General features: G+C 44.2%; 1 protein-coding gene across 3 annotated transcripts in view; it reads left to right on the top strand.

The window, feature by feature from the left end:
• MYZAP (myocardial zonula adherens protein) overlaps positions 1 to 26,180 on the top strand; it is an 89,936-nt gene that overhangs the window by 24,290 nt on the left and 39,466 nt on the right. For all 3 annotated transcript variants that reach the window (XM_037151016.2, XM_053670067.1, XM_037151017.2), the window contains exons 4-10: positions 3,554 to 3,646; positions 7,303 to 7,416; positions 10,438 to 10,590; positions 15,546 to 15,671; positions 16,526 to 16,654; positions 21,726 to 21,805; positions 23,280 to 23,385. In XM_037151016.2, the coding sequence (XP_037006911.2) occupies positions 3,554 to 3,646; positions 7,303 to 7,416; positions 10,438 to 10,590; positions 15,546 to 15,671; positions 16,526 to 16,654; positions 21,726 to 21,805; positions 23,280 to 23,385 (801 nt within the window). The remainder of the gene's footprint in view (positions 1 to 3,553; positions 3,647 to 7,302; positions 7,417 to 10,437; positions 10,591 to 15,545; positions 15,672 to 16,525; positions 16,655 to 21,725; positions 21,806 to 23,279; positions 23,386 to 26,180) is intronic.

The raw sequence follows: 26,180 nt of genomic DNA, 5'->3' as shown, positions 1-26,180 counted from the left end.
GTCTTATTTAGAGTTCAAATGTAATTCTGCAATGAGGCATAGAGTGAGCTTCTGGGTGGTACTAAGTAGGGCCACTCGGGAGACCGATGACTTTCTTCTTTAGTGTGGTTTTGCTCTTAAGTGGTTTTGCTTATTATAGTGGACACTCCTAATGCATGAATTTGGACAACTGTATAAATTGGGATGCTTCTGGATACAGGCAACAGAAAAGCCAACTCAGAAACAAAACTTTGTCTCATGTGGGGGTAAGTCGAGGGGCAGGTGGTCTCCAGGCACGGCGTGTCCAGACTCCTGTTTCTCTGAGTTTCCCTCGGTTCTTTCCTCCTTCAGCCTCAGGCTCATAATGTTGTCTGAAAACATGACAGTGTCTAGAGGAAGAAAGGAAGCTACTTAATCGCTGGTTACTTTACAAAGGCTTTGCATTAGGCTTCTCATATCTCACTTGCCAGGGCTGAGGCACAAGTGCATCCCAAGTCCAGCACTGGAGGGGGAATGGGATGATGGCGGCTGGTTAAGACCAGTCAGGGGGGTTGCAACCGAGGCTGAGAAGTCAACCACAATAGACATTGTTAAACCCAGGCCAGTCAATGCCATTTCTTTGTGTTTCATATTACATTTTTAATCTTTTTTAAATCATGGAGGGTTTTTTTAAGAAAATTTGGAAAATACAAAAATGTAATAAGAGGAAAACAAAATGCCCCACCCATAATTCCACCATTCAATCAGAGCAGTTGTTAGCATTTTGGAGATTTTCCTTTTAAATGTTTTCTTTCTTCATTTCTTTCTATCTATCTATCTATCTATCTATCTATCCATCCATCCATCCATCCATCCATCCATCCTTCGTATATCTCCATTTCTCTGTTTTATTTTTTAGTCTCTGTAGATTGACATATGAATGCTTCTGTTGACCAAGCCAGAGTGATTACTTAGGAAATGAGCTTCTCTGACTCTGATGGTCCCCAAAGTCTGACCTGTGGACTAGAGGTGCCCATGGGCAGCAGAGGTTTTGTGGGGCCGTGGAGCACCCATGGACCTTGCTCTCAGATAGGCCCAGCCAAACTTCGGTGCTCCCTAGGTTCGGTTTTCTCCTGCGTAGGTCATGTGGCTAACTCATGCACAGGAAGGGACCCCTGAGATCGAAACCTCCGGCTTTGTGCGTCCCATTTTATTTGGTGGGTTCGTGGGTAAAACACAAAGTCATGTTGTCAGCTTTTACGTGTTTTTTTAAAAAAAAACACTTATTGAATATTGAAAATAATAAATAGTTTGAGTATTTTCTTTAATGGTTCATGAACATTTTAGATACTTGTATAATCACAGGGAATTTAAAAAATCTTATTTTGACTTTAAAAAATAAATGCTTAACAGAGAAAATAAAATTCAGAAAAGCTACACACTTATACAAATGAACAGGACATGTGGGACAGTCACTTGTGTCAACTTTCCAGTCATTCAACTGCCTAAATAGAATTCTTAACCTTCAGACTATCTCATTCTTATTCTTCCCATGTAGGAGCAGCTTGGACATTTTGGGTTTGGTGTATTTTTCTCATGGAAATACATAGTCTTTCATTTAAATGCCCCAGATGACATGGCACTGCTTCAGAGGTAAACCTTCCATGCAGAGAGGAGAGTTGCAGATCGCTCAAGACAAGACAGCAGGTTCAGGCTGCCTGTGAACAAGGGTGACATGAGCCCGGCTCACAGGAGTGGTTCTGACCAGAATTGCCCACCTCCATTGTTCTCTGCAACTTAAAATTAGTTTCCAGGCCCCCCTTTTGCAACTGGCTTCAAATCCATCCCTGGCCTGCTTATCCCTGTGCATTTATGGGATTGTTTGTCATCTCCCGCTGTGAGTCATTCTGGTCCAGCTGGCTTCCTGAGTATTTGCCACCAGTTCAAGATCACACCTCCCTGCTCCCCACCCCACCCAGGACAGCAGCATGAAGGCCAGCTCAGGGCCAGGATGAAAGGCATTCTGCTTGCCCACAATGAAAAGTAGTGATTTTGGCCTCGTTTTGTCAAAATGTTTGTAGTTAATGGCAAGAAAGTAAACAATTATTAGTTTTTATTTTTCAGTTACATTCAGTATTATTCTGTATTAGTTTCAGATGTACAGCAAAGTGATTAGAGAATATACTTTATAGACAGGTCCTCCTGCTTCAGGTACCCGCCTGGCCCATACATAGCTATCGTTATATTACTGACTGTATTTCCTATGCTATAATATACATCTCTGTGACTGTTCTGTAGCTACCAATTTGTGCTGTTTAATTCCTTCACTGTTTTCACCCAGTCCCAAGCCCCCTGGCAGTCTGACAACCGTCAGTCTGTTCTCTGTGTCTGTGAGTCTCTATTTTGTTAAAAGTATACTATTATTAGAGTTCATCTGGAGAAGGCTTGGCATCTTAACCGCCCCCGCCAAATCTCCAGCAGCATCCAGTCACCCCTAATAAACTTATAGTCTAATTTTAAAATGTGCTAATTCTGCAAATGCAGCTTCAAGATTAAGTCCCCCATATGCCTCTGGTCATTCTAACCAAACAGCTGCCTTTGCCCTTCCTGTAGTAGAAGTTCCAGAGACTCCCTGTTCCTTTTCTTTTTTTAAATTAAAGATGTCATTTATTTATTTTTAGAGAGGAGCGTAGGGAGGGAGAAAGAGGGGGAGAGAAACATCAATGTGAAAGAGAAACATTGATTGGTGGCACACTCCCCGACTGGGGACTGAGCCTGCAACCCAGACATGTGCCCTGACCAGGAATTGGCCAGTGACCTTTTGCTTTGTGGGCCGGTGCCCAACCATCTGAGCCACACTGGTCAGGGTGGGACTTCCTTCCTGTTCTATCTGAAGACTCCTGAGCTCTTTGTCCACCGTGGGTACCAGAAGAAGGGAGAGGACAGGGACTGTTTGTAAGTGCCACTGCAGAGAATCTCAAACAGTATTTTGTGAACATGTGTTTTGGAGATCACCTTGACTGCTGTTATATTTAGTGCCTTGTGTATTATTATCAGTCATTATTGAGGAGCTGACTTCCAAATTATGGGCTATCCAGGGCTCATACTTCCCGGCATTACATTCCAGACATTGGAGTGCTTCTTGGCAGTCAGAGCAGGGATGGGGAAAATTAGAGGTTGCTTTTGTTTTTTGGTCCTCTTACCTGTGTTGTGTTTGTAGTGGACTTGTTAAAATTTTTCTACTTGTAACAAATTTGTGGTAGGAAAAGGGGTCAACTTTGCCTGAATTGTGTTTTGAAGGTGATGGGTGAATTTCAACAAAGCATTTTTCTTCAGAGCTTATTATTTGGATAATTAATACTTATGAATAACTAGACTTATATAATAATGTTTGCTGTTATTTCAAATATAATTCCCTTGGTTTCTAATTAGGTATCAGGAGTGATCTTTTTCCTTAATTTCCCAAACTGTCTGTTCTGAAGATTTTGTTTTTGTGGAGCCCTTTGTATATTAGGGTTTCTCAAAAGATTTTGAAATCATGCATGAAAATGTTATAGCTTGATTTCTAACTAGTGGTAATCTTTGTGGGCTGCAGGTGAGAGCCACTCTGGAAAAAGTAAGGAAGCGAATGTATGGAGACTATGACGAAATGAGACAGAAAATTCGACAGATCACCCAGGAACTGTCGGTAAGTCAATAGCTTAGTGATGTGGGAGTGTGAGGTATGATGGTGCTTAGAACTCCCTCCCAGTGGCAAGTGTCTGAAGATATTTGATTTTACAGTGTTATTTATGAATGGAATCATATTTTAGGTGAACCGAGGGAATTTTATTGCAGAATAAAGTTTATTATTTATGTTAATCAGCTTAACAATAACCCACAACCTTCAGACCGACTATAAAGTTGATTATTTAAAGGATTTTTTTGTAGCAAGAATGCTCTTCCTTATATCCAAGCATTCCCTCTGAAGTCAGGAACGAGACAAGGAAGCCATCTGTCACCATTGTCATTTAACATTGTGTCTGAGGTGGTAGCCAATGGAATTAAACAAGAGAAAAACATTTAGAGGTATAAAAACTGGACAGGTAGATATAAAACTATCCCTATTTATAAACTATATAATTACTTACCCCCAAAAGCCTAAGTGATCCAATAAAAAAAAAACTATAAACAATAAAATAGTTCTGCAAAGTAGCAGGGCAAAAAATTAATAGAAACATACAAAGAGGCTTCATCGTATAAAAACCAATGAATTAGAAAAAATAACAGCAACAACAACCACAAAACCTCCCAAGCATCCAGGAGTGAGCTGCAGTGAATGGAAAGACATACCAGGTGCCTACAAAGGGAGACTCGGCACCATGAGATGTCAGCACCGTGAGATGTCTGAGGATACAGACTTTACACAAGCCCCAAATACCAATGGTTTTTTTATTTTATGCTCTTTTTCTACAACTGGAATAGGTGATTTCAAAGTATACAGAAAATAAATTCAAAGAGCTGGGGAAATTCTGGGTAGAAAATACCAATGAGGGAAACTAGCCCTATTACTATTACAAGAAAGTGAAAATGCCTCGGAGATTAAAATAGAGTAGTATTGGCATATAAATCAATTTAAATAGATTTTAAAAATTTAAGTAGACATCAATTTAAAAAATCCAGAAATGTACCCCAGTGTGTGACAAGTGTAGCATGTCATGTACAGGGAGAAAAATGGACCAGTCAGTGTTTGCTGTCGGGGCACAGTTATATACGAACAAATTCCAAGTAGACGAATGCCAAAAAATGAAGCTTGCAAATGCTTCAAGTGCCAGAAGAAAATATGTGTGAATTCTTCTGTATTCTTGTGGTGGAGAAAGCCTTTTATTATTATTATTATGATTATGACATGCAGTACCAAAACCAAAAAAGAAAAGGTTGATAACCGTGACCACACTGAAATGAAAAACTTGTGCCGTCAGAAACACCATGGTCCCTGTCAAATGACAAACGGGGAAAAATTATTTGCCCTTCATGGAGATAATAGGCCAATTTTTTGAGTATTTAAAGAGCACCTATGAATAAAGAAGAAAAAGCCTACAATTCATAAAAATAGGCAAAATATTTGTTACCGATAATTGACAGTAGAGGGAAGATGAAGAGCGCTTAGCTGCATGACTAGATGGTCTGCCTCTCTCTCCATGAGAAATTCAGATGGAACACATCCTGCGATGTGATTTTTCTCCCGCGGATTAGCAAAACTGCAGGAGGGGACAAGGCACCGTGTCAGTAGTGCTGTGGAGAAGCAGGTTACTGGGCGGGGGGTAGTTCTGGATTTCTCTTAGGCACAGCAATTTGCCACTGTCTGCCAGAATTATAGGTGCCTATGTTCTCTCACTCAGCAGTTCTGTTTCTAAGAATTCATTCTATAGATAAGCTCTCACATATGTGATGTATGTATGAACTTAGTTATTACAGCATTGTCTGCAGTAGTAAAATCATTGGAAACCTAAGTGTCCGTTAAGAAGGAGAAGGTAAAAGAAATTCTATCTCTATAATAGAGTTGTAAAAAAGACTTGTGAAAAAAGAATAAAAAGAGAACAAAAAGAGTAAGGTCTTCAAAAGAAGGTATGGGAAGACTGAAGATTATAGAGTAGATGGTGAAAAGGCAAGATGCAAGAAAATATAATGTGCTACCACTTACATAAAACAGGAAATAAATGTATCTACATTGTTTTGTGTATGCACAAAAAGTTGCTAAAAGGATGATGAAGAAAGTAATTAACAGATTCTTTTTTAAAAATTGATTTTATAGAGAAATAGGAAGGGGAAGAGAGCACGAGAGAGAGAAATTATCAATTTGTTGTTGCACTTATTTATGTATTCATTGGTTGATTCTTGTACGTGTCTGACCAGTGATCAAACCAATTACCTTGGTGTGTTGGGACGATACTCTGACTAACTGAGCCACCTGGTGAGGGCTGAACTGTGACTGAGGAGCAGAGTGAGGAAGCCGGTAACTGAGCAGATGGCACAGGGAGATTTATTTTAGTTTATACCTTTTAAAGTGCTTGAACTATGTGATTGTATTACCTATGCAAATATTTTAAAAGAGACAACCTTCCTCTGGTTTAACCAAACTAATGCTTGTGAGAAAAAATTTTTTTAAAAATTTGTGATGAATAATCATGAAGAAAAAGAGTCCATGTATATATGACATACTCTGCATAAGCTTTAATAATTGCAGGTCAGAAGCACAGTTCCAACAGCCATGCATTACATTAGAGTTTACTTCAAGGCTTGCCTTGAGAGTGTCTGCTTAAGCAAGACCTATTGCCTCGATTATAGGGGCAAGGGTTTATAAACATATCCACCCAGCCCATTCTCCCTAGCGTATAGGAAGAGATTTGTGAAATTCTCACCTACTTATGGAAATTCACTCTGCTATCCACTGACAGACACTAACACCTTTAATTAATGTCACAGGATTGAATTTGCAAGAGATACATAAACAAGTCTTCGCACACCCTTGTTTCCTCATTCTGGAACTATCACAGGAGCTTGTCTCTCTGCCTACAGCCTCCTCCTCTTCCTGGCCACACCACATACTGCAGCCAGACTGATTGCTAAATTACTGCTATGTGCACACGCCCCTGGACAAGCACACGCCACCTATGCCGGGTCCTGGCCTGCTGTTTCAACTGTCTCCCGTCCCCGGGGTGCACCTCCTTCTGTATGGGGCCTGGCTGCTTCCTGTGGCCCCCACAGGGGTCCACCCCTGAGCCTTCCCAGAACTCTTCCCCCAGCTCTGCCGCCTCCCTGCTTCTCTACACGCGGTCCTCCTTTAAGGTCTAGCTCAAGACTGGTCTCCGATGATCTCTCTCAAACATGTCAAATGCACACACCCAACAAAGACAACACAACAACAGCAGCAGCCATAAAACGACTCTTGAGAATTGGCTGAGCCCAAAGTATATTCTTTCTGTGGTAGGTAGAAAGAACAGGAGGGCACAAGGAGATACTACAACTAGGTTTGCTTCCAGCTGTGCCACTTCTTAGCTCTGTGTGCAGATCCTTTAAATCCTCTGATTCTCTTTCCTCCCTATAAAGGGCAGTGTCTGGCTGCTGCACAGTGGTGTTGTGAGGGCCGTGGCCCAGTAGGTGGATATGTAAAACCAAGGGAAAGAATTCTTGTCTTTCTGATCTCTGGGTCATGCAGATGTTGACTGTTTCAATTTAAAGCTGTGCATGAAATATCATTGATGTGGATGTGGCTTCTATCAGGAGACAGTTCCAGCCTAACCAAAGATTATTGTAGGTGTGTATGGATTGGCTTTGTGTTAACTGTCTCTTCCATCTGTCCAGGTCTCACAGGCACAGAAGGACTATCTGGAGGGTCACATCCAAACGCAGTCATCAGCCCTGGACAGCTTTAATGCCATGAACGCGGCTTTGGCATCAGATTCCATTGACCTGCAGGTATTCCACTGCTCATTGTGTGATGGGTCGCCCTCTGTCATAGTGCAGGCAAGCTGAGCCTAGAGTGGACCCTGTGCCTTTGTAAAACGCAAGTCACAACAGAATGTCCACAGCTCAGGACTCGGAATCCTTTAAGTGTGGCTGCAGTGAAGGCTGTGCCAGGAAGGTGATGCAGGAAGCACTTCCAAGCCGATGCTCTAAACCTTCGTGTTGCATTTCTTTTGCCCTTAGTGAAATGGGGGCTTGGGTCCTGAGTTCTGTGATGGAGAGGTCACTTGCTCCACTAGATACCCAAGTGGTCTTAAGTGTCAGTGTCTAAAACAGCACATCAGCTCCCGCCCTCTGCAGGCCTGGTTTCCAGGAAGTTCCACCCAATCATAGACAAGACAGACTGAACCAAAGGCAATCTGTGTTCATTCATGGCAGGTCAAGCACTTTTTCCAAATTCAGAAGTTATTTTGCAGTAAAAGAAATCATGTGCATTTTAAAGACTCTCTTATAGTAACTGACAGGGAAGCAGAAAGCTCCAGGATCTTACATTTGTGCAAGTGTGTGTTGTCCACCACCTGCAAGGGGCTTGCTGTCTTAATTTGATTTGCTGGGCATTTACCCCTCAGATGCTGCCCACTGCTATTCTTCCAACTGAGCCCTTCCCATCTTAACATGCAAATTAACTTGAAAATGACCAAAACAAAGCATATATTCACTGGAAACAGTGTCCCTTGGCTTTAGTTTCCAAATATGCAAACAATAGTTTCTGCCCTGCTTCCAACTTTATTTGGCTCTTATCTTTTTACCCTTCTCTTAAAAGTTCCATAAGCTATTTCATATCCTCTCTGGTTGTATATAAATAGTTTATCAGATAAGCAAACACATGTTCATGTTCGGGTTATCCACTTCCCTTAGAAGCTAGTATTCTCTAATAACAACTGTTGGGGCAGCGGGGCCACAGACAAAGCTAGGCCGCCGTCCCACAGCGGGCCTGGGTGGGCCCCTTGTTTGGATTTGTCTGGGAGGCCCATTTCTGGCGGGGCCTCTGCGTCCCACCCTTTTCCTGGCCTTCCACGGTGCAGGCCCGTTGTGCGCTGGCCGCAGGCCAAGCCCTACCGTATTCGGTGGCCTCTGTTTTCCCTGACTCCTGCCCTCGGGGGTCTCGTCAAGGCTCCCTTTCCTTTCTCCTGGACTTCTTCTCACTCCTGGCCAAGTAGGAAATGCAGTCCCTCACCTGAGCTCACCCTGCTTGGTGTCCGTGCTAAGTTCCTGGGTTTTCTTACCCATGGTACTTCTGGTTTGCGATGCTACTGACACTCCAGACATTTACTTCAGAGGTCAGCTGTCAGCACAGGCTCCTCCATAACCCAGGCACCTTGACTGATTCTGGTTATGGTCCAGCCCCCTAGTTTCAGGCCGACGGAGGAACCTTTAAGGGAAAAGATTAAAAGTCATTGTTAAAAAGAAGAAGAAGAACTGGAGGAAGGGGAGGAAGGGGAAGAAGCAGAAACAAAGGAGGGAAAAAAGGCAGAAAATAATGGTACCATCTCCAGGAAACTCAGTGGAGTCTGGAGATAGTTGGCTTCTTATTTCTGCAAGGCCCCAGCGTCTTCGATTGCCTGTGCTACCCCATTTTCATCATTATGTACCGTGAGACCAGACCCTTGGTTTGATTTCATAGAACATCAGAGCTGGAAAGGGGGATGCCAACCCCCTTATTTTACAGATGCATAGACCGAGGCCAGATGAGGGAAATGACTTTAACAGGTGCCTGCCTGGTGGCAGAGCCAGGACTAGAACCGTGGTCTCTTGGGCCAGAGGTAGGTTCATGAGCACAAGAGAAGTATCGGGAAAGCCAGTGGGGCCTAGAAAGGGATGGATGGACCACGTCATTTCTGCAGCCTCTTATGGCTGCATTGTACAGTGATTCCAAATGGCTTCCGTATTTATTACCTTTGAAGGTTCTTTCTCTGATTCAAGTATGTTTAGGAGTGAGGCTTTTTACCCAAAGTAGAGGCTAGGGATTTGGGGGAGGGAGGTTTAGACACTGATCCTCTACAAAGAGGACAAAGGTGTTAGACAGTGTGTCCACCACCAGAGTTTCCAAATCTCCCGATTTAAAATAGCGGCTGATGGCGGGGAGGTGGTAGAAGGTGCCCAGAACTCAGCGTCCAGTGTAGGAATTCTGGGAAGGAAGCCGTTTCTCTGTAAGGAGAGTTAAGTAAGTAGAATTCGAGGCATAAGTACTCATTTAAACATTCTTACTCCAGTGGGTGGCCGGGACTATAATCAACAGGCTTTGGACACTTGTCAGGCACTCGTCTGAGTCACCAGCTCTGTTCCTGGCGCTCCTTCACCCCCACCCTTCTCTGCCCGCGGGAGCAAGGGAAGCCCTTGCAGGCTCTAGAGCAGGCTCAGCCAAGTTGTCTCTGTCCTTGCAAGCAAGTCTAGAAGCACAGAAGGAAAAACATCTCTATTCTACAAAACACCTCTTTTGTTTTCTGATTTCACTGTGTGACTTTGGAAAATAAAGAAAATCCAAAGAGGAAAATAAATGTCACCTATAATCCTATCTCAGAGGGAAAATCATTATTTGGATTTTGGTGAATTTCTTCCTAGTCTTTTAAAATTTTCTCTATATAAACACATTTGAACAAGTGCTTGAACATTGTTCTAAATGAGTTTGTTCTGTAGTGACTATTTTTCATGTGAAATGATGTATTATGAGCCCTTTTCCTTGGAAGCCTGCATGTTACTTCATTTCCATTTATCCTGAGCAAGTGGCATTGGCAGCAGCTGGGAGGTGCTCGGGGGAAGGGTCCCCACTCGTCCACCTACACAGAGCGGCAGGCCTCTTGACCACCGGGGGGCCCTCAGCCCTTCAAACAGCAGGGTCCCCAGCTTGTGTCTCTGGTGGCCTGACCTCTACCTCAGATGGTTGATGACCAAGATGCCGCAGTGCCTGTGTGACTCTGGTCATGTTTTCTCACTCCACGAGATCTGCTATTGTTTTTATTTTCACCCCATTAGAAAACGCTTGTGGATGTCACTTTGGAAAATAGCAGCATTAAGGATCAAATCAGAAGTTTGCAGCAGACGTACGAAGCGTCCATGGACAAGCTGCGGGAAAAGCAGAGGCAGTTGGAGGCCGCGCAAGTGGAGAACCAGCTGCTGAAAATGAAGGTAAAGGCGGGGTGGGTAGGGGCCATTTCCTACTAACCTCTCCCCTTTTTCCTTCCCCTTTCTGTGCTCATCCTCACCTCTGCTGTTTCCTCCTCTCTGTTCTCGTTGCTGACTTTCTCACCCTTTTGTGGCCGCAAGGCTTGGCTTGGAGGCACCTTGGAGGTTTCTGTGTTCACACCTGTCAGTCCAGACTGGGGCTGCCCCATAAAACGCCCCACTGGGCACTCCTGCCTTGGCCCAGGACTCAAGGGCTGCTGAGACAGGCATCGTGGCATTGCTGTTAAGCGCTGAGAGGCACTGGGATGCCCCTGGGCCTGGGACTTCAGCATCTTCACTGTTCAGATTTCCTCTAAGGCCCTGGTCCTGTCAGTGTGGCTTGACAATAAAGAGCTGAATGGCACACACAAAGAAAATCGATGCGTGACCAAGGACTCTGGGTGGTGTCCCTCTTGCCCACCGGGCTGTGCGTATTCCACTGTGGGGCTTCTGATGCCCTCCCGAATTGAAACAGCAGTAGATTTCCTACCCCATGGCAGGAGCAGGCCCAGGAAGGTCAAACAGAAGGCACTCAACAATTTGTTTCCTGAATGAATTCATCTTTAGTTAAATCTGTGGTTTTCAAATTGTAATAAACTCAGCCTTAGGCGACCCTAAAAGAGAGGGCCTTGTCGGTAGTGTATCCAGATAGCTTACTGCTCAAACCAGAATAGATTTGGGAGTAAATGGTGGTGCTATTAAGAATGTAGTTGGGGAACAGACTGGGGTGTGTGGCTCCCTCCCGGTGGGCTTTCTCAAATGGGGAGGAGGGGCTGCCCCACCGCAGTGCTAGTCCCTGTGATGGCTGTCAGTGGGTTGTTCCATCACAGTCCACTTCGCCAGGGACAAGTCCCCTGGGGAGAGGAGGGGACGGAGAGCTCTAGAACATTCATCTCCTCTTTACTTTTGCTTCAAGCGCAGCTGCTCTTCTTACTGTTTCACAGGTTATATTTCTGAGTGAGAGTTACTTTGAAAAAAAGGGAAAAGGAGGAGTGTTTCCAAAAATGTCTGAAATTACTGTTTTAAGTCTTTTCCCCAGCTCAGGAGCTTTATCCAGTCATTCACTCTACAAATATAGGGTGGGCAAAAGTAGGGTTACCATTGTGAGTATGTGAAACACAGTTAATTCTTGTTATTATTTTTTAATTATTTATTAATATGCCATACAAACAACTGCAAACCTACTTTTGCCCCACCCAGTATTGAATGTCACTATGTGTGTCTGTCCTAAGCTTTCCTGTTTATCCCAGGGCTGGCATTGGGCTGTTACCGAACAGAGGTCCAAGGGGGGCCCATATTTGGCCCACCCAGGGATGCAAAAAACTGTTACAGAATGACAGGGGTTCCTCCCCAAGGACAGTATACTAATACCGTCCAGACCACCTACTGGGCTCGTCTGTCCACCACCAGAGGAAGGACGTCACTTAGTGCCAGAGATTTGTGAAAAGGAAAGGAAAGGTTTACTTAAAGCTACACAGATTTAAAGTAGTGACCCAATGTCCCCATTAAAATATCAAAGTCCTTTTGGATACCCATAGATACCCACAGCACTCCCTTCTCCCCTGCCCTAATTTGGGGTACCGTAACTCAGGAAAAGAAGCACACATCCCTGTTGCAGGCTCCTGGCACCATCAGCTGTGTCGCTGTCCAGGCAGGATCTCTAATTACTCCAAAGCCATGTGGCACCTTCTCATGGCCTACTGGCAGAGTGCTTTTACCCTTCTTTCAGGCAAAGTCTCTCCTGCTTTCCAGGCCACGTGGCCAAAGGGAGCACCCCAAAGCCATGTGGTCCTGTTCTACCAGAGCTGCAGAGGGGGTTGGGTCACCAGTCTGGCAAAGCCGAGTGGCAATTCTCTGCTAAAGCCGCATGGTGATTCTCTCTACCCTCAGCTGCAGGGGTCCCCACTCTGACCAGAAGCTCATGGCTTTCTCTCTGCACTGCCACAGCCACGTGGTTCACTCTCCTTAAATGGCTGCCGTGTCTGGGTTTAAATCCCTGAGCCAGTCCTCCTTTGCAGCCCCATTTCCAACTCCTCCTACAAACGACTACACTTGCCAGCATTCCTGTATTATTCCAGGTTTACTGGGCCGCCACTGTGAGTCTGGGCAGGTGCGGCCCCATGTCAGAAGGTGTAGAGCCAATCATCTCTAAGTTCTCATGCAGGTGCTGTAACTCAGGGGACCTGCCCCCCAGTTCCATCTTGGGGGAAAGTGACTTCCATCCCCCTGGCTCCACACCTTCCGACATTTAACACAACCAAGCTATTTAACACAACCAAGTGACCATACCATGGATTAGCTGCAAGGCTGTGGCTGTACAAAACAGCCCTGCATGTTCCTGCTCCATGTCCCCCTTCCCCAAACTCACACCTGTGGGGGAAGGGGTGAGGACATCCCATATGTCTCTCCAGTATTTCCTAGATACCTTGAGTTCTAGACCCCATTCCAAATCCCTTTTTGGGGCCCCCCTCTTGGCTGTACACTGTTACAAGGCGTCTGGGTGCGTCATTAGTCCATTTGGCAGTCTGGCTCCTTTCAGGGAGACTAAGCCCCTAGATCCAGCCCACAGTTGCCTGTTGTAGAGACTAAGGCTTCCCTTTACCTCCCAAATAAATAAAGTTACAAGACTTAGAGTGTTTCCCATGACCTGGATGTGGAGGAAACAGGACTCGAGGGATGGAGGCCTTTCTAGAAGTCAGTGTTTGCGGTGGAAATAGGGTGCAGGATGCACTGGGTCTCCCTCAGCTGATGATAACCTCTGTTTGGGATTTTCCATTTTATGGCCTCTGGGTACCAAAATATGTCTAGTGACAAGAAGGGGGTGTTAGGGGACATCTTTTTTTAAAAACTGGTTTTAGAGAGGAGAGAGAGAAAGGAAGAAAAAGAAGCAGCAGTTCGTGGTTCCACTTATTTATGCACTCATTGATTGCTTCTTGCTTGTGCCCCAACCGGGCATCCAGCCTGCAACCTTGGGGCCGGCCAGGGCCTAGATAGCATCTTTGAGTAAACATCATGCAACCTGTCAAGATTGTACTACATCTCACTTATCCAGGGTTAGACTCAGCATTCTAGAATAACAAGGAGCTGAAGGTAAGGGTCACAGACATGAAGGTCACAGGCGAAGACAGGGCTGCCTCCACCCTAAGTCCTGCCTGCCCACAACTCCACTGACTTTTCCTCATCTCCTAAACTGGGCCTGCCCGAGGCACAAGCAACTCCCAGCTTAGTGTTGCCCAAACCAGGTGAAAATGTTTCAGTGATCGACTAGTGCAGTCAATGGGACAGCTTCAACTCCATGTGGACAACTTCTCTTCAAAGGTCTCCCTGCTTTTCTGACATAATTTGTTCAAAAGTAATGTATGCACATAAGGGGAAAAATATCAAACAATATGAAAGGCAACCTAGAGATATGCCTGCAGGATTTTACATCCCCACCAGCAGTGTAAGAGGATTCCCCTTGCTCCACGTTCTCACCATGTGTTTCTGTTTCCTTCTTGATGCTAACCACCCTAGTGAGTGTGAAGTGGTTTCTCGTTGTGGATTTGCATGTCTCCGGTAACAAGTGATGTTGAGCATCATTTCTAGTGCTTATGGCTCATTGGTATCTCTTCTTTGGGGTGTCTGTCAGATTCTTTGCCCACTTTTAAATTGGGTTATTCATATTTTATTATTGAGTTGTAATTATTCTTTATATTTTCAGGATACAAGTTATTAGACAGGAAATTTGCAATTATTTTCTTCCACTCTCCCAAATGTTTTTTCTTCCATCACTTTTTTGATGGTATCCTGTGAGGCACAGACATTTTTTGTTGTAAAGAAACTTCATTTTAATAGCTATAATTACAGTGCTTGTTTGTTAAAGCCCAGAAGTCTTTAATATTGAATATTATGAGGCCTAAATTGGGGTGGCATTGGTCAATAGGATCCTATAGGCTTCCTCATGTATTTTTTTTGTCACTTGTGCTTTGTTGTCATGTCTAAGAAACTGTTGCTGAATCAAAGGCCACAAATATTTACCTCATGTTTTTCTCTAAGAATTTTATAGTTTTAGCTTTTGCATGTAAGTCTTTGATCCATTTTTGAGTTATTCTTTTGCATGTGTCTGTCCAGTCTTGCCAGCGCCATTTGTTGAAAAGGCTGTTTTGTTCCCATTGAGTGGTCTTGATTAGATGTTCTTTTGAAGTTTAGTTTTTTTGAACAGGTAAATTATTTATTTGGTTTCAAAGTCAGTACTACAAAACAAAGTAGATTCAGGAATTGAATGTTTATATCTGTAATGTCCCCTTTCTTTTCTTACTTCCTCCTTCCTCCTACAGATAACTTTTTAATTTTATAGTTTATTCTACTCTGACCCAATTCTAATAAGGTAGTTTCTCAACCAGCAACAGAATACTCAAGGATTTAAAAAAGAACATCTTTCTTGGGCCAAACTAGGGTAAGGACCAATTATTCAGAGGAAAAGATTTATTAAAACTGATAGAATAAAAAATAATCAAATTTCAGGATCAAAATAAAAATAGACAGAAAAGTCATTAAGAAATAGGTTAATAACATTCTGGAGCATGGCCACATTTTGGAGAGAATGCAATTTAAAAATGGCTAAATTTGGGGGGCTGGTTCAATACTTAGGTAAGTTCTTGTCTTTTGAAAAATTCACTCCTGCAGAGCACCTTTTCCTGATAATATCAAGTAAATTAGCTTTAGGTGCCATGTTTTCCTTTCTATGCATCTGTTCACCTTTTTTCCTCCTGTCTCCTGTCCTTTGACATTAGTTTCTGCTACCTCTCGTCTGCTTCCGGGCTAGCTAGTCGATGGGTCCACTCCTCTGTGTGTCCGCACATGATGGTACATACAGAGTGACAAGAGTTGATGCCCTGGTACCTGCAAAAGCTGTCGCTCTGAAATGAGTCTCTCTGCAGGTGGAGTCCTCCCATGAAGCCAACGCCGAGGTGATGAGGGAGATGACCAGGAAGCTGTACAGCCAGTATGAGGAGAAGCTGTGTGAGGAGCAGCGGAAGCACAACGCCGAGAAAGAGGCGCTCCTGGTGTGTCTGTTGTAGCTGCACAGGGGAGAACAGAGTTCTTGGACCATTATTGTCAGTGAGCTTTAAGTACAGGGGTGGGCAAAAGTAAGTTTACAGTTGTTTATATGGAAAATAATACAATGATTAATAAAAAAGGATGTAAGAATAAACTCTATGTTTCATGCATCACCACTATAAACCTACTTATGCCCACCCCTGTAGTAGGGCTTCTTCTTGGAGGTGAGTTAGTGGACTGACTACTGGACAAAGGGCCAAGGCATTTATTGTTTGCTCCTCCGCTCCCTTTGCACAGCTAGAGGTATCCCTGCCTTTGGGAAGCCCCCAGGCTTGTCCCGTTCTTTGCTGTGGCCTTCTGTCACACCTGTTATTAGAGTGGGGCCATATGCCTCACATCTTGGCTTTGCTAGGGCAGTATAGGTTCCTTGAAGGTACGGACTCCATGTCTGCCATAACCTTACAGGCATAATAAATGTGCTGAATGATTGACTGAGCTGGTGCTTTGCTATAAGGGAGAAAGATGTGGCCATTCCGCATTCAACCCCAGATCTGGCCTTAATCTACTTTACATTGTTGGCACATACAGACATTCTGAGCATCTAGTCAAGGGATAAATAATAATTGCAGGCTCTTTTTAGACACAAGGACTCAAGGGGGAAAATAGATGTATTAAAAAGCCAGTGATGTGTCTTTATTTATAGAGGAGAATCAGAATCATGGAAGTTGAGTTCATGATCTGTGAGTTCAAAATCTAGGCCCCAAAGTCACACGTTTAAAGAGGCGTCGTGACTTAGCAAGACCCTGGTTGGTAGCCTAGGGTCCACAGCTCTGCTGAGGACAGTGTGTTGCTTTTTCAGGAAGAAACCAATAGTTTTCTGAAAGCGATTGAAGAAGCCAATAAGAAGATGCAGGCGGCAGAGATCAGCCTAGAAGAGAAGGACCAGAGGATTGGGGAGCTGGACAGGCTGATCGAACGCATGGAAAAGGTAACAGACACAGTTTCTGGCTCTTGCCACGAGCCCAGATGCCACTGTGCTTCCGCAGTTCCCCTGCAGGCCTCTCTGAAGGTCTGGGCTCCCCTCGACACTGACACCTCTCAGCCCTGCAGTATATGAGTTCCAAAAAAGACAAAACTGTAAAATACAGTATGAGGAAGTCCAAGAAAGTTCTAATTTTTCAATGGTAACTATTTTGATGCTTTAAAAAACATTAAATATTAAATTATTTACAAAAATGAATGTTTGAGTGACCCTGCTTTGCCAGGCCCTCAAGCGTAAACTTAGTTTATTTGTTGAGTGGTCAAGCCCTATTTAAATATTATTTCCACTCCCTAAGCCTGTTGTTTCTGAGGCATGTGTCTAAAGGGTTAGCTTTTCTCCGACATGTCACATCTCAGAGTGAGGGACACCACACTTCTCTGTGGGTAGGGTAGGCATGCCGAAGGTGGGACTAGTGGGATGTGTGGGGAAGGCGGGAGTTCAGCTGAGACAGTGAAATGAGCCTAGAGAAAGGGAGGAGGCCAGAGGTTAGGCAGGAAGTGGAGAAAAGGGAAGAAAGGGTGGAGAGTGGAAAGAGAAAAGGAAGGAAGGGAGGGGGAAAAGACAGGAGGGTGACCTTTCGCAGGTGACAGCTGACTCCTGGGGGAGGGGTGGTAGCTGAGGGCCAACGTTGGGACTGCTTTCTGGAAAGTGGCTCTCTAGCTGCATGTGAGTTTGCAGAACAGTGGCGACTTGCCAGGACGGTGGGACATACTAGCACCCTGTCCTCATGCTAGGTGCCGAGATTCTCTAGGCTAACAGGGGAGGGAGGGGGATGACAATGGGAGCAAGCTCCACATCTGGGCTTTCTTCTGAGAAGAGACCTCCTTACCCCTGATGTCTGCAGCTTCAGCTCCTCCCCTAACACGGTGAAGTTTAACCAGAGTGAGACCTACATTAAATTCAGTACCGTGGAGCTTCAGGGCTTGCTGCAGGTCCCCATGTTATGGAACGTCTTTATTTGGGAAGGACTTGAACAACTAAGGAGTCAATTACCACATCACCTGTAGCCCTTGGGAAAGCAGAATCCTCTCTTTTATTGAAGAGGAGATAAATGACGTGGTTAAGACTGTCAGTATTGGTTCCATAACCAAACATAGGTCCAGCTGTCCCTCACTGTGAAAACCAGTACTTGAGAGGCAGGTGCTGATGTAAAGGAGGCTTATTTGCAGACGCTGACCATCTAGAAGATGAGGGGCTCATGTCTCAAAGCCCATCTCCACCTCTTGCTGGAGGCAGAGGTGTTTTATAAGGAGGGAGGGGGGAGCAGAGCAAAGAGATCAAGGGGGAGGGGGTTGCAAAGTTCCCTACATGCAGGCGAGCACAGTGCATTCCGATAAGTCAGATGACGGTCCGGTGTGCATCATCCTGGTTTAGCCATCACGGGTTTATCTCATCATGACTTCATGTCATCCTGCCTCCGTGGTTGAAGGTCACCAAATCTCCCAGAGCTGAGGTGTGTGAAGGTCAGGGCCTGTATCTTTTGAAACTAGTTCCTAGGATTCTTATACAACCATGCTGTTCATCTACAAGCTACGTATCAGTCAGAGTCAGCACTGCCAGAAACAACGTCAAAAGAATGGAGGGGTGGGTTCCAGTGTCCCACCGTTAGAGTTGGAGGTGGTGGCAGTGAAGGTCAGGCAACGGGGGCGTGGTCTAGAACTTGGGAGAGCGTTCTCTGTATTACCACTCTCCTCCAAGAGCAGAAGGTGGGTGTTAACACAGATGCTCCCAAAGGGTGACAGGTTGTGTTGCAGGATAAAGAAGTAAGGTGAGCAGGTGGGGGCGGGGCTGGTTTGGGCTGGAGCCTCTCTTACAGGCGACTCTGTCCCTAGATTGAGAATGTAGGTTTTCATTTATTTTGTTTTTTAGATTCAGTTGTTGATAGATATGTATTTATTGCCATTTTATCATTCATATTTTTACCTCTTTTCTTATTCTTAAAGAAGACCCTGAAACAGACTCATAGATACAAAGACTGTTTGATAGTTACCAGGTGGGAGCAATTTGCAGGGACGGGTGAAAAAGGTGAAGGGATTAAAAAGCACAAGTTGGTAGTTGGCAGTTACAGAATAGCCATCGGGATGTAAAGTCCAGCATAGGGAATGCAGTCAGAGTTCTGATAACTGTGGTGCCAGCTGGGTATGAGATTATCGGGATGATCACTTTGAAAATTATATGTCTCATCACCTGAAACTAATACAATATTGTTTGTCAACTGCAACTGAAAAATAAAAATGATTTAAAAAAAAAGGAATCTAGGTTTTACAATCAGACAGACCTAGGGTCTGAGTCTCACCTCTCTTTCTAGGTGTGGGTAGTGGCTTGTCTTTTCCAAACTCAGTCTCCTCTTCTGTAAAAGGCTGATAATCACAATTTTTATTCTTCGGGCTTTTGTGAGGAGTAATGAGGAAAATCCATACCAAGTGTTAAATGCAGTGACTGGCATACGCATAGTAGGGGCTCAGACATCGGGGCTCTGACTTTCATGTTGTTACAGACTTGCTTAAGTGTCTAACCGGAGTCAGCTTTTTTTTTTTAAAGCTCGATCTGTTTTACAGTTTATCTTCTTTGTACCCTTGGAATTTGGAGAGTTTCCCTCTCTTCCCCTGATTTCCTGTGAAGCCCCCGTGATGGGTGGATGGGTAGGGGCCCGGGGTGGGGAGGCGGGGTGGTGGTAAGGCCAGCCCTCCCTGCCAGAATCCATGTAATGTGAAGTGTTTCCTGAATCCTGATGGCTTTTTCTTTAGTGATTGAAATTTTATTGTTCTTTCCCTAAATCTTCTTTTCCATTTAGCCTGGAGAAATCTTTGCTTTATTTAGCTAAGATTAGGGCACCGACTGACTGCTTTTCCCGAGTCAGGGATAAATCTTTGCGAGCAGGAATTGTGCCAAGTCCGTGTCACTCGCTGTGTGAGCAGCATGTCCACAGGCACAGAGGGAGGCAGTGTTTGTGTCCTGCCTGCACCGAGTGTGGGGTTTTGCTCAAAGACAGATTGTGTGCCTTCGAGTGGCCTCTATTATATACCTTAATTTTCAGTTTCTCTTTTTGAGCATTGTATTCAGAACACTTTTCTTTGGTCAGTAACAGTCTTTTAAAGGAGTATGTTCTCCCAGGGACCCTTCTGCAGATTAGCTAATACTCGACGCCTAGATCTGGGTGGTGGTTTCACCAGGTTGTCAGGTACATGCAAACGTAAGGAATTATTGGACAGTGTACACTTATAATTTGGTTTACCTCAATTTAGACACATACTGAATTTTTAAAGAGATTGTATTTACTTATTTGTTTAGACAGAGGGGAAGGGAAAGAGAAAGAGAGGGAGAGAAATATCAGTGTGTGGTTGCCTCTCATGTGCTCCCCTACTGGGGACCTGGCCTACAACCCAGTCATGTGCCCTGACTGGGAATTGAACCAGGGACCTTTTGGTTTGCAGACTGGTGCTCATCTACTGAACTACACCAGCCAGGGCTTGAATTTTTAAAGTATGCTATGAATGAGGCCTTGCCTACTTTATGACAGCTTTTTGGGGGGACTGATGGGAAGGCTCACTTGTGAAAGGTTCATCACTAAACTTCTAGCCAATAGCCTAGCACTTGGAGGTAAGGGGTGCATTCTGCTGTAGCTGGGCACCAAGAACGTGCATCTGCTGTACAGACTGAGAAATAAAACAGCTCCCCACCCAAAGCTGGTCTTCCTTTATGACTCTGACCACATCGATGGCGATACATTCTTCCTGTCAGGGTGCTGCTCCCACCTCTTGGGTCTGTCCCTTGGTATATCACAGCTGAGAGCTTCAGATGCTGTGGGACTTGACTTTTCAAAGATTTGCTTTTAATCATTTGGCAGAAAAGAGGTTTGGAATCTATATGAGGAGTAAGAGTTTGTTAGGGGAGCGTTTCTGAGAATAAAGAATGAGGCACAGTAGTACTTAGAGGAGGGGCCTGAAGTAAAACAGTCTCCTCCCAGTTAGTGAGCAGGCTTTGGTAGAGTTCGTTTGAAGGAAATTTATTACACAAACATTGGTAATGTATTTCTAATATAATTTTGGTTATGAGGGGAACTGCGTTTTTATTAACATTTTCCACTCTCTCCAAAGATGTAATTGTCCAGATTCTGTATCGCTTTTTGAGTAAACGTCTAAATTTACATATAAACAGCAAAATTTACAAATCTTAATGCACAGCTTGATGTATGTATTAGTTTTTCATTGCTGCTGTAACAAATTACCACAGTTAGTGGCTTAAAACAATGTGAATTTGTTACCTTATCATTCTGGAGGTCAGAAGTTCTAAAATCAATGGGCTGGTGGGGCTGGGTTCCTTCTGGAAGCTCTAGAGGAGAACCATTTCCCAGCCTTCTTTTTCATTTCTTGAGACTGCTTAAATTCCTTGACTCACGGCCCACACCCCAGCTTTGAAGCATGTAGCGTTTTCCAGCCTCTGTTTCTCTCCGACTCTAGGGCTCCTTCCAATAAGAGCCCCCATTAACTTCATCACGTCTGCAAAGTTCCCTTTTCCATGTAAAGGTGACGACACATTCAGAGGTGTCAGGGAGCAGGATGCGGACATGGTTGGGAGCCATTGTTCTAACTACCACAGCACAGTGTTACAAGGGAACTTGCCTGTGTAAACACTCAGTGTACAGGCTGAGTTCCAGAGCCTCTTTGTTGGGGATAGAGAAAATCATCAAGAATTTTGCTGTGTCACAGGCCACTGACTTAAAGCATTGATTATCATTATTTAGAACTATAATTTCACAAGACACCTGAGCCTAGACTGACAGAATATTTGAATGGCTTTATCTGAGATGTTTGGCTCTAATTCATAAATATACCTATAAACACAGCAATAAATCTGGCATTTTTGAGCTTTGTTTAGACTCTGGTGAGTGGGTATGTAAAACCCATGGGGTGTTTTATATGGACTCGGACTCACTAGTGCTGGAAATAATAGAGATACACATTCTCTGTCCAACTTGGTTTAATCCACTGATGAAAGTAGTGTCTGTCTGTTTTAGGAACGCCATCAGCTGCAGCTACAGCTCCTGGAGCATGAAACTGAAATGTCAGGGGAAATAACTGATTCTGACAATGAAAGGTAAGAGGATGCAGTGCCCTTTATCTTGTAATGGAATTTGGTGGTGGGCGCACCATGTGTTTGGGGACTCACTTGGCCCGTTCATTTTGCTCTCCTCTGGTCATCTCTTCTGCAGACTTACACGTGCAGAAACATTGCTTGAGCCCTTCCAGTACGGAGCTGGTTTCTTTAGGAGCTTAGCAGCCACATCCCATGGCCTGTGGCTGGTTGTTAGTGCAGTGGGGCACAGTTTCATTCTGCACTGTCACAAGTGCAAAAGTTTGGTCTATCAGGGTTCTCTGTAACCTTGAACTCCACAGGATGTGCCTTGTGAATGAGAAACGTCAACTGTGATTAGTATCATTGTCACGGACACTAATTTTAAAATGTCTTTCCTTGTTTCCAAACATTGCTTGGTCAAACATCACCTTGTCCCCTGTCTCTGAGCATGTAAAGCCTTGTGTGGAAAATGTGGAAGTAGTTCACGGTCTGGTCTCTTTTGGCCGGGAGGCCACGCATAGCCCTCTGGTGAAGGAGAGCAAGGTTGGGGTGAAGTTACTTAACCTCCCTGAGATTCTCTGCCTCTCTGGAAAATGGGAATTCTTTTCTTTTTTAAAGGAGGAGGGGGGATCGTGATGATTTTAACAGCGCCCATCTCACAGCGCCACTGTGAGGGAATTGTTGGGTGTATTGCCGGCCACATAGCATTTGCTGAAAAAAAATACCTCTTTTCCTTCCTCTTATGCAATTTCAGTGTTTGCGAAGTTATAGGCATCTTCCCTGGTCTTTAGGTGGTGCGCGGAGGTGGGGCCTGGCAGAGGTGGGACAAGATAAGCTCCCACCACACCCTTGACCCCGTGCTCTGGTCCAGAGGCCTCCAAGAACTGAAGAGTCCCTCTGCTGGTTATTTTGGTTTATTTGAAACCAGCAAAGCCAGAGAATAATTTTTGCTTTTTTAAAGCCAAAGTGTGAAATGTTTTATGATGTGGTTCACTCCATTTTGCTGCAGGGAGGTCTTTCAACATGTTTCACATTTTTTCAAAATAATCATATATAGAACAGTTATAATTCCAGACTTCCCAGGACTCTGTTGCGAACTCTGATTTTAGATATTTTGTTGTGTTGCTAGATGTCTCTCCTCCTTTGCTTTCCTGATCAAGGTAATTCACTGGATGTTCTGATATTGTATTCACTACAAAACAGAGTCTCCCATACCTGTAAGTGGTACCAACAAGTTCTCTCTCAGTGCTTGACCAGTATAGTAACTGACCTTCCACAGGGTAAAACTTACAAATGGAAACTTGAAAAAGAGTCCAGTATTTCTTCTATGGCAGGGTGGCTGAGGAGTAGTCAGTCACGCAGGCTAGCACAAAGTTAAAGTGAATCTTACGGTTCCCTTCCTTGTTCTCAGCAACATTCCTTTCAAGCAATGACTTCCTGTACTGGTGCTGCTACTTTGGTACAGGACTCAGTTACTCTTTTCTGTCTGTGTTAGGTATCAGCAGCTGGAGGAGGCATCCGCCAGCCTCCGGGAACGGATCAGACATCTAGATGACATGGTACATTGCCAGCAGAAAAAAGTCAAGCAGATGGTTGAGGAGGTAAGCCCTTGTCAAAGGTCATGGGCCTGGGATTGCTCCCTCAGCCCTAGAGCCAGACCTGAGTCTCAGCTCAGTTTTCTGTGGCTCACAGTGACCTCGCTCAGGTCACTACCATCTGGGCCCAGAGGGGAATTTTCTCAATGTCCTTCATGGTGACTGTCCCTCTAAAGGGGGGCCTTCTCCAGATCAAAAAGTTAGACTTAAGAAAGCTGTGAGGTGCACTGCACAGCTCACCCACTTTCAGAGGAGAGTGATCCGCTCTGCCCCACGTAGGTTCCTGCAGCTCCAGGACCGAAGGGAAGTTCCACAGGGAAAGTCCAGTTCAGCTCTGGTGTCTGCACTCCCCGCTGCCCGCCTCTCCCCTGGCTACTGCTCATCCTTTCATTCCCTTTTCCTGTCTGCTGCTCTCCCTTTCTTCTGCCTTCTTCTCTCATTTTCTCCTCCTATCATTCATCTTTTCACTTTTCTACTGCCCTTTCTCTCCTTAATGTAGTAGGAGAGAAAGGGTGGTAGAGAGGTGAAAAGATGTAGTTTATGTAGTATGGAGCCAGGTTGTAGGTTTACTATGTAGGCTGGGTATAGTTCACTGTTCTGTTTTCTAAATTAAAAAAAAAAAAACAGGTAAGTTGAGAATTTACATTTCTCTAAGAGGAAAAAATTATTTTCACCTGCGTTAATGTAATCCCTCTTTCGTGATGATTGCCCAGTAGAAGAAAGTTTATGCTGCTATTAAGCTAATAACATATTATTGTATTTTTTACTTGCTCAGTAAAGAAATCAGTCAGATAACAGAGCAGTTAGTACTAACAAGATTGTCAGAATTTTCAGGGATCTGATTCTCTAACTGGAAGGAAAAATTTTCAATTTAATTACACGTTCAGTTGGTAGTGGAAAAAACTGAAAAACAACCCCCTAATTCCCTTATATAAAGCAGTCCTCTGAAAAGTTGTCTCTCATTAATGAATTACTAAAATTAAAAGTGTATCTACTTTTAATAAATAACTTGCACATAGGACACACATAGAAGTTTAAAGTATATCTCTTACTGTAAAATAATTTTATTATTATAAAATGTCAGAGGTATTAGAGTGGGTTTAAAGTCAGGGACTTGTGAGGATGGGGAGGGTCACTGTTTTCTTGTGTGGAGGATAAACATGTACGTTAGAGAAAACCTGCTTCCCCAAAAGGAATCCAGTCACATGGTGTGGAATCCTCTGAGTAGTATATGGGGTTCTGTGCAAGACTCAGGGAGCAGGAGAAAAAAGGAAAAGGCAGCAGAGGTTCAGGTGAGGAACCCAGGCATGCACCTCCCAGTCCCTTTGCACACCTGGGAGCGCTGCCAGCAACAGTGATGGGCAGATCCTGCCCAATGTCGACACTAGTTCCGTGTCGGGAGTGTGTTTCCCTAGGGAAGGCATCATGTTGTCACGGTTAGCATCTCAGGGAGCCATGGCTACTGGAGCACAGCTTTCCCGTTTCTGAATTTCACACGCGTGAAGTCTGGGGTGGGGCTAGTCTTCCCTGCCTGTGGCTCCTTGAATGCGGACGCTGCACTTCCCCCACCTCACCACAGGGTGGTGCTCTGTATTGTTTTCCTATCTGATGTTAAAGAACCAGGGCCCAAAACCTCAGACTGGTTGGCTTCTGATTCAGTTATCTGTAAAGTTTATGACTGGCACAAAAATCAGCGATACCTTTTTAAAAGACATTTTCAAAGCAGTTTAGGATTCTCTGTTTTCTAATTCACTTCTAGAACACAATGGACCTACCAATTTGAAGGGAGTGGGGGAAAATCTATGTATGAAAATAAGGAAGCATATACCTACCTGTGACTGAATGTCTCCCCAGTGAGTTTCTCTAAATCCTGATGATGCGCCTGGAAAACCCAGGCATTGGAAGGAAATCACAGCCTGAAATTTAGGGTGGCACCATCAGGGAGGGGCCTCCTGGATTTCAGCAGTGGATGGAGACTTCAAGAGAGAAAGAGACTTTTTATTCTAAATTTGAAATCTAAATCAGGTAGTAAGAATTAATGTGTTTGTCCAGTACACTGTGTTAACTTATACAACAAAAGGATGGTTGAACATCTTAATTGCTGTAGCCATTTATGTGAATACTTTTTTTTTTTTACCAATTAGAAACATGGAAAAGGGGATATTGACAAGTAAGCACAGTCAGAAGAGTAGGATCAGGTTGGAAAGGAGTTGAGGACTCTAGCAATGCAGGGAATGGTTGAAGGCCTCAGAGAAGAGATGGCCAAGGAGAGCCGTGAGAGCTGGGGCAACTCTTAGGTGACAGTCATTGAGAAGAGGGAGTGTGTTCTGGTTTCCTATTGCAATGCAAGGCCAGTCTGGAACCACTGGGTGGCACTTGCAAAAAAGAAAATGTCAGCTCCTGGTTCAACATAACGAAAGCATTGCTAACACTGGCTGCCCTGGGAAGGTGTTTAGCCTTTCACTGTGAGTGCATCCTTTTTGAGATAAGAAGTTGCGATCCAAGTTTCTCATAAATAAAGAATTCTCTCTTGCTTACTAGGCTGCACCTGTGTTATGATCTCAGCATTATTATTACTTTTCACAATGACCAAAATCAGCAAAATTATAACCAAATTACTTTAGGACATTTGGACCAAATTTTGAAAAAAAACAGACTACTGAATTAGTTACTTGTGGAAACTTGAACTCTGACTTTAGAAGAGAAATATATTTTTATTTATGAGCTCCAGCTACCTAGATATTAAGACAAATTTGACCTAGAAACAGAGGCAGCAAATGTTAGGGACAGTTTTCGTTCCC

Source organism: Artibeus jamaicensis, unplaced genomic scaffold, assembly GCF_021234435.1.
Source record: "Artibeus jamaicensis isolate MK-2021 breed Jamaican fruit bat unplaced genomic scaffold, CSHL_Jam_final contig_548, whole genome shotgun sequence".
Taxonomy (NCBI): Eukaryota; Metazoa; Chordata; class Mammalia; order Chiroptera; family Phyllostomidae; genus Artibeus; species Artibeus jamaicensis.
Note: the sequence above shows the minus strand (reverse complement) of the source record. Positions and strands in the feature narration are given on the sequence as shown.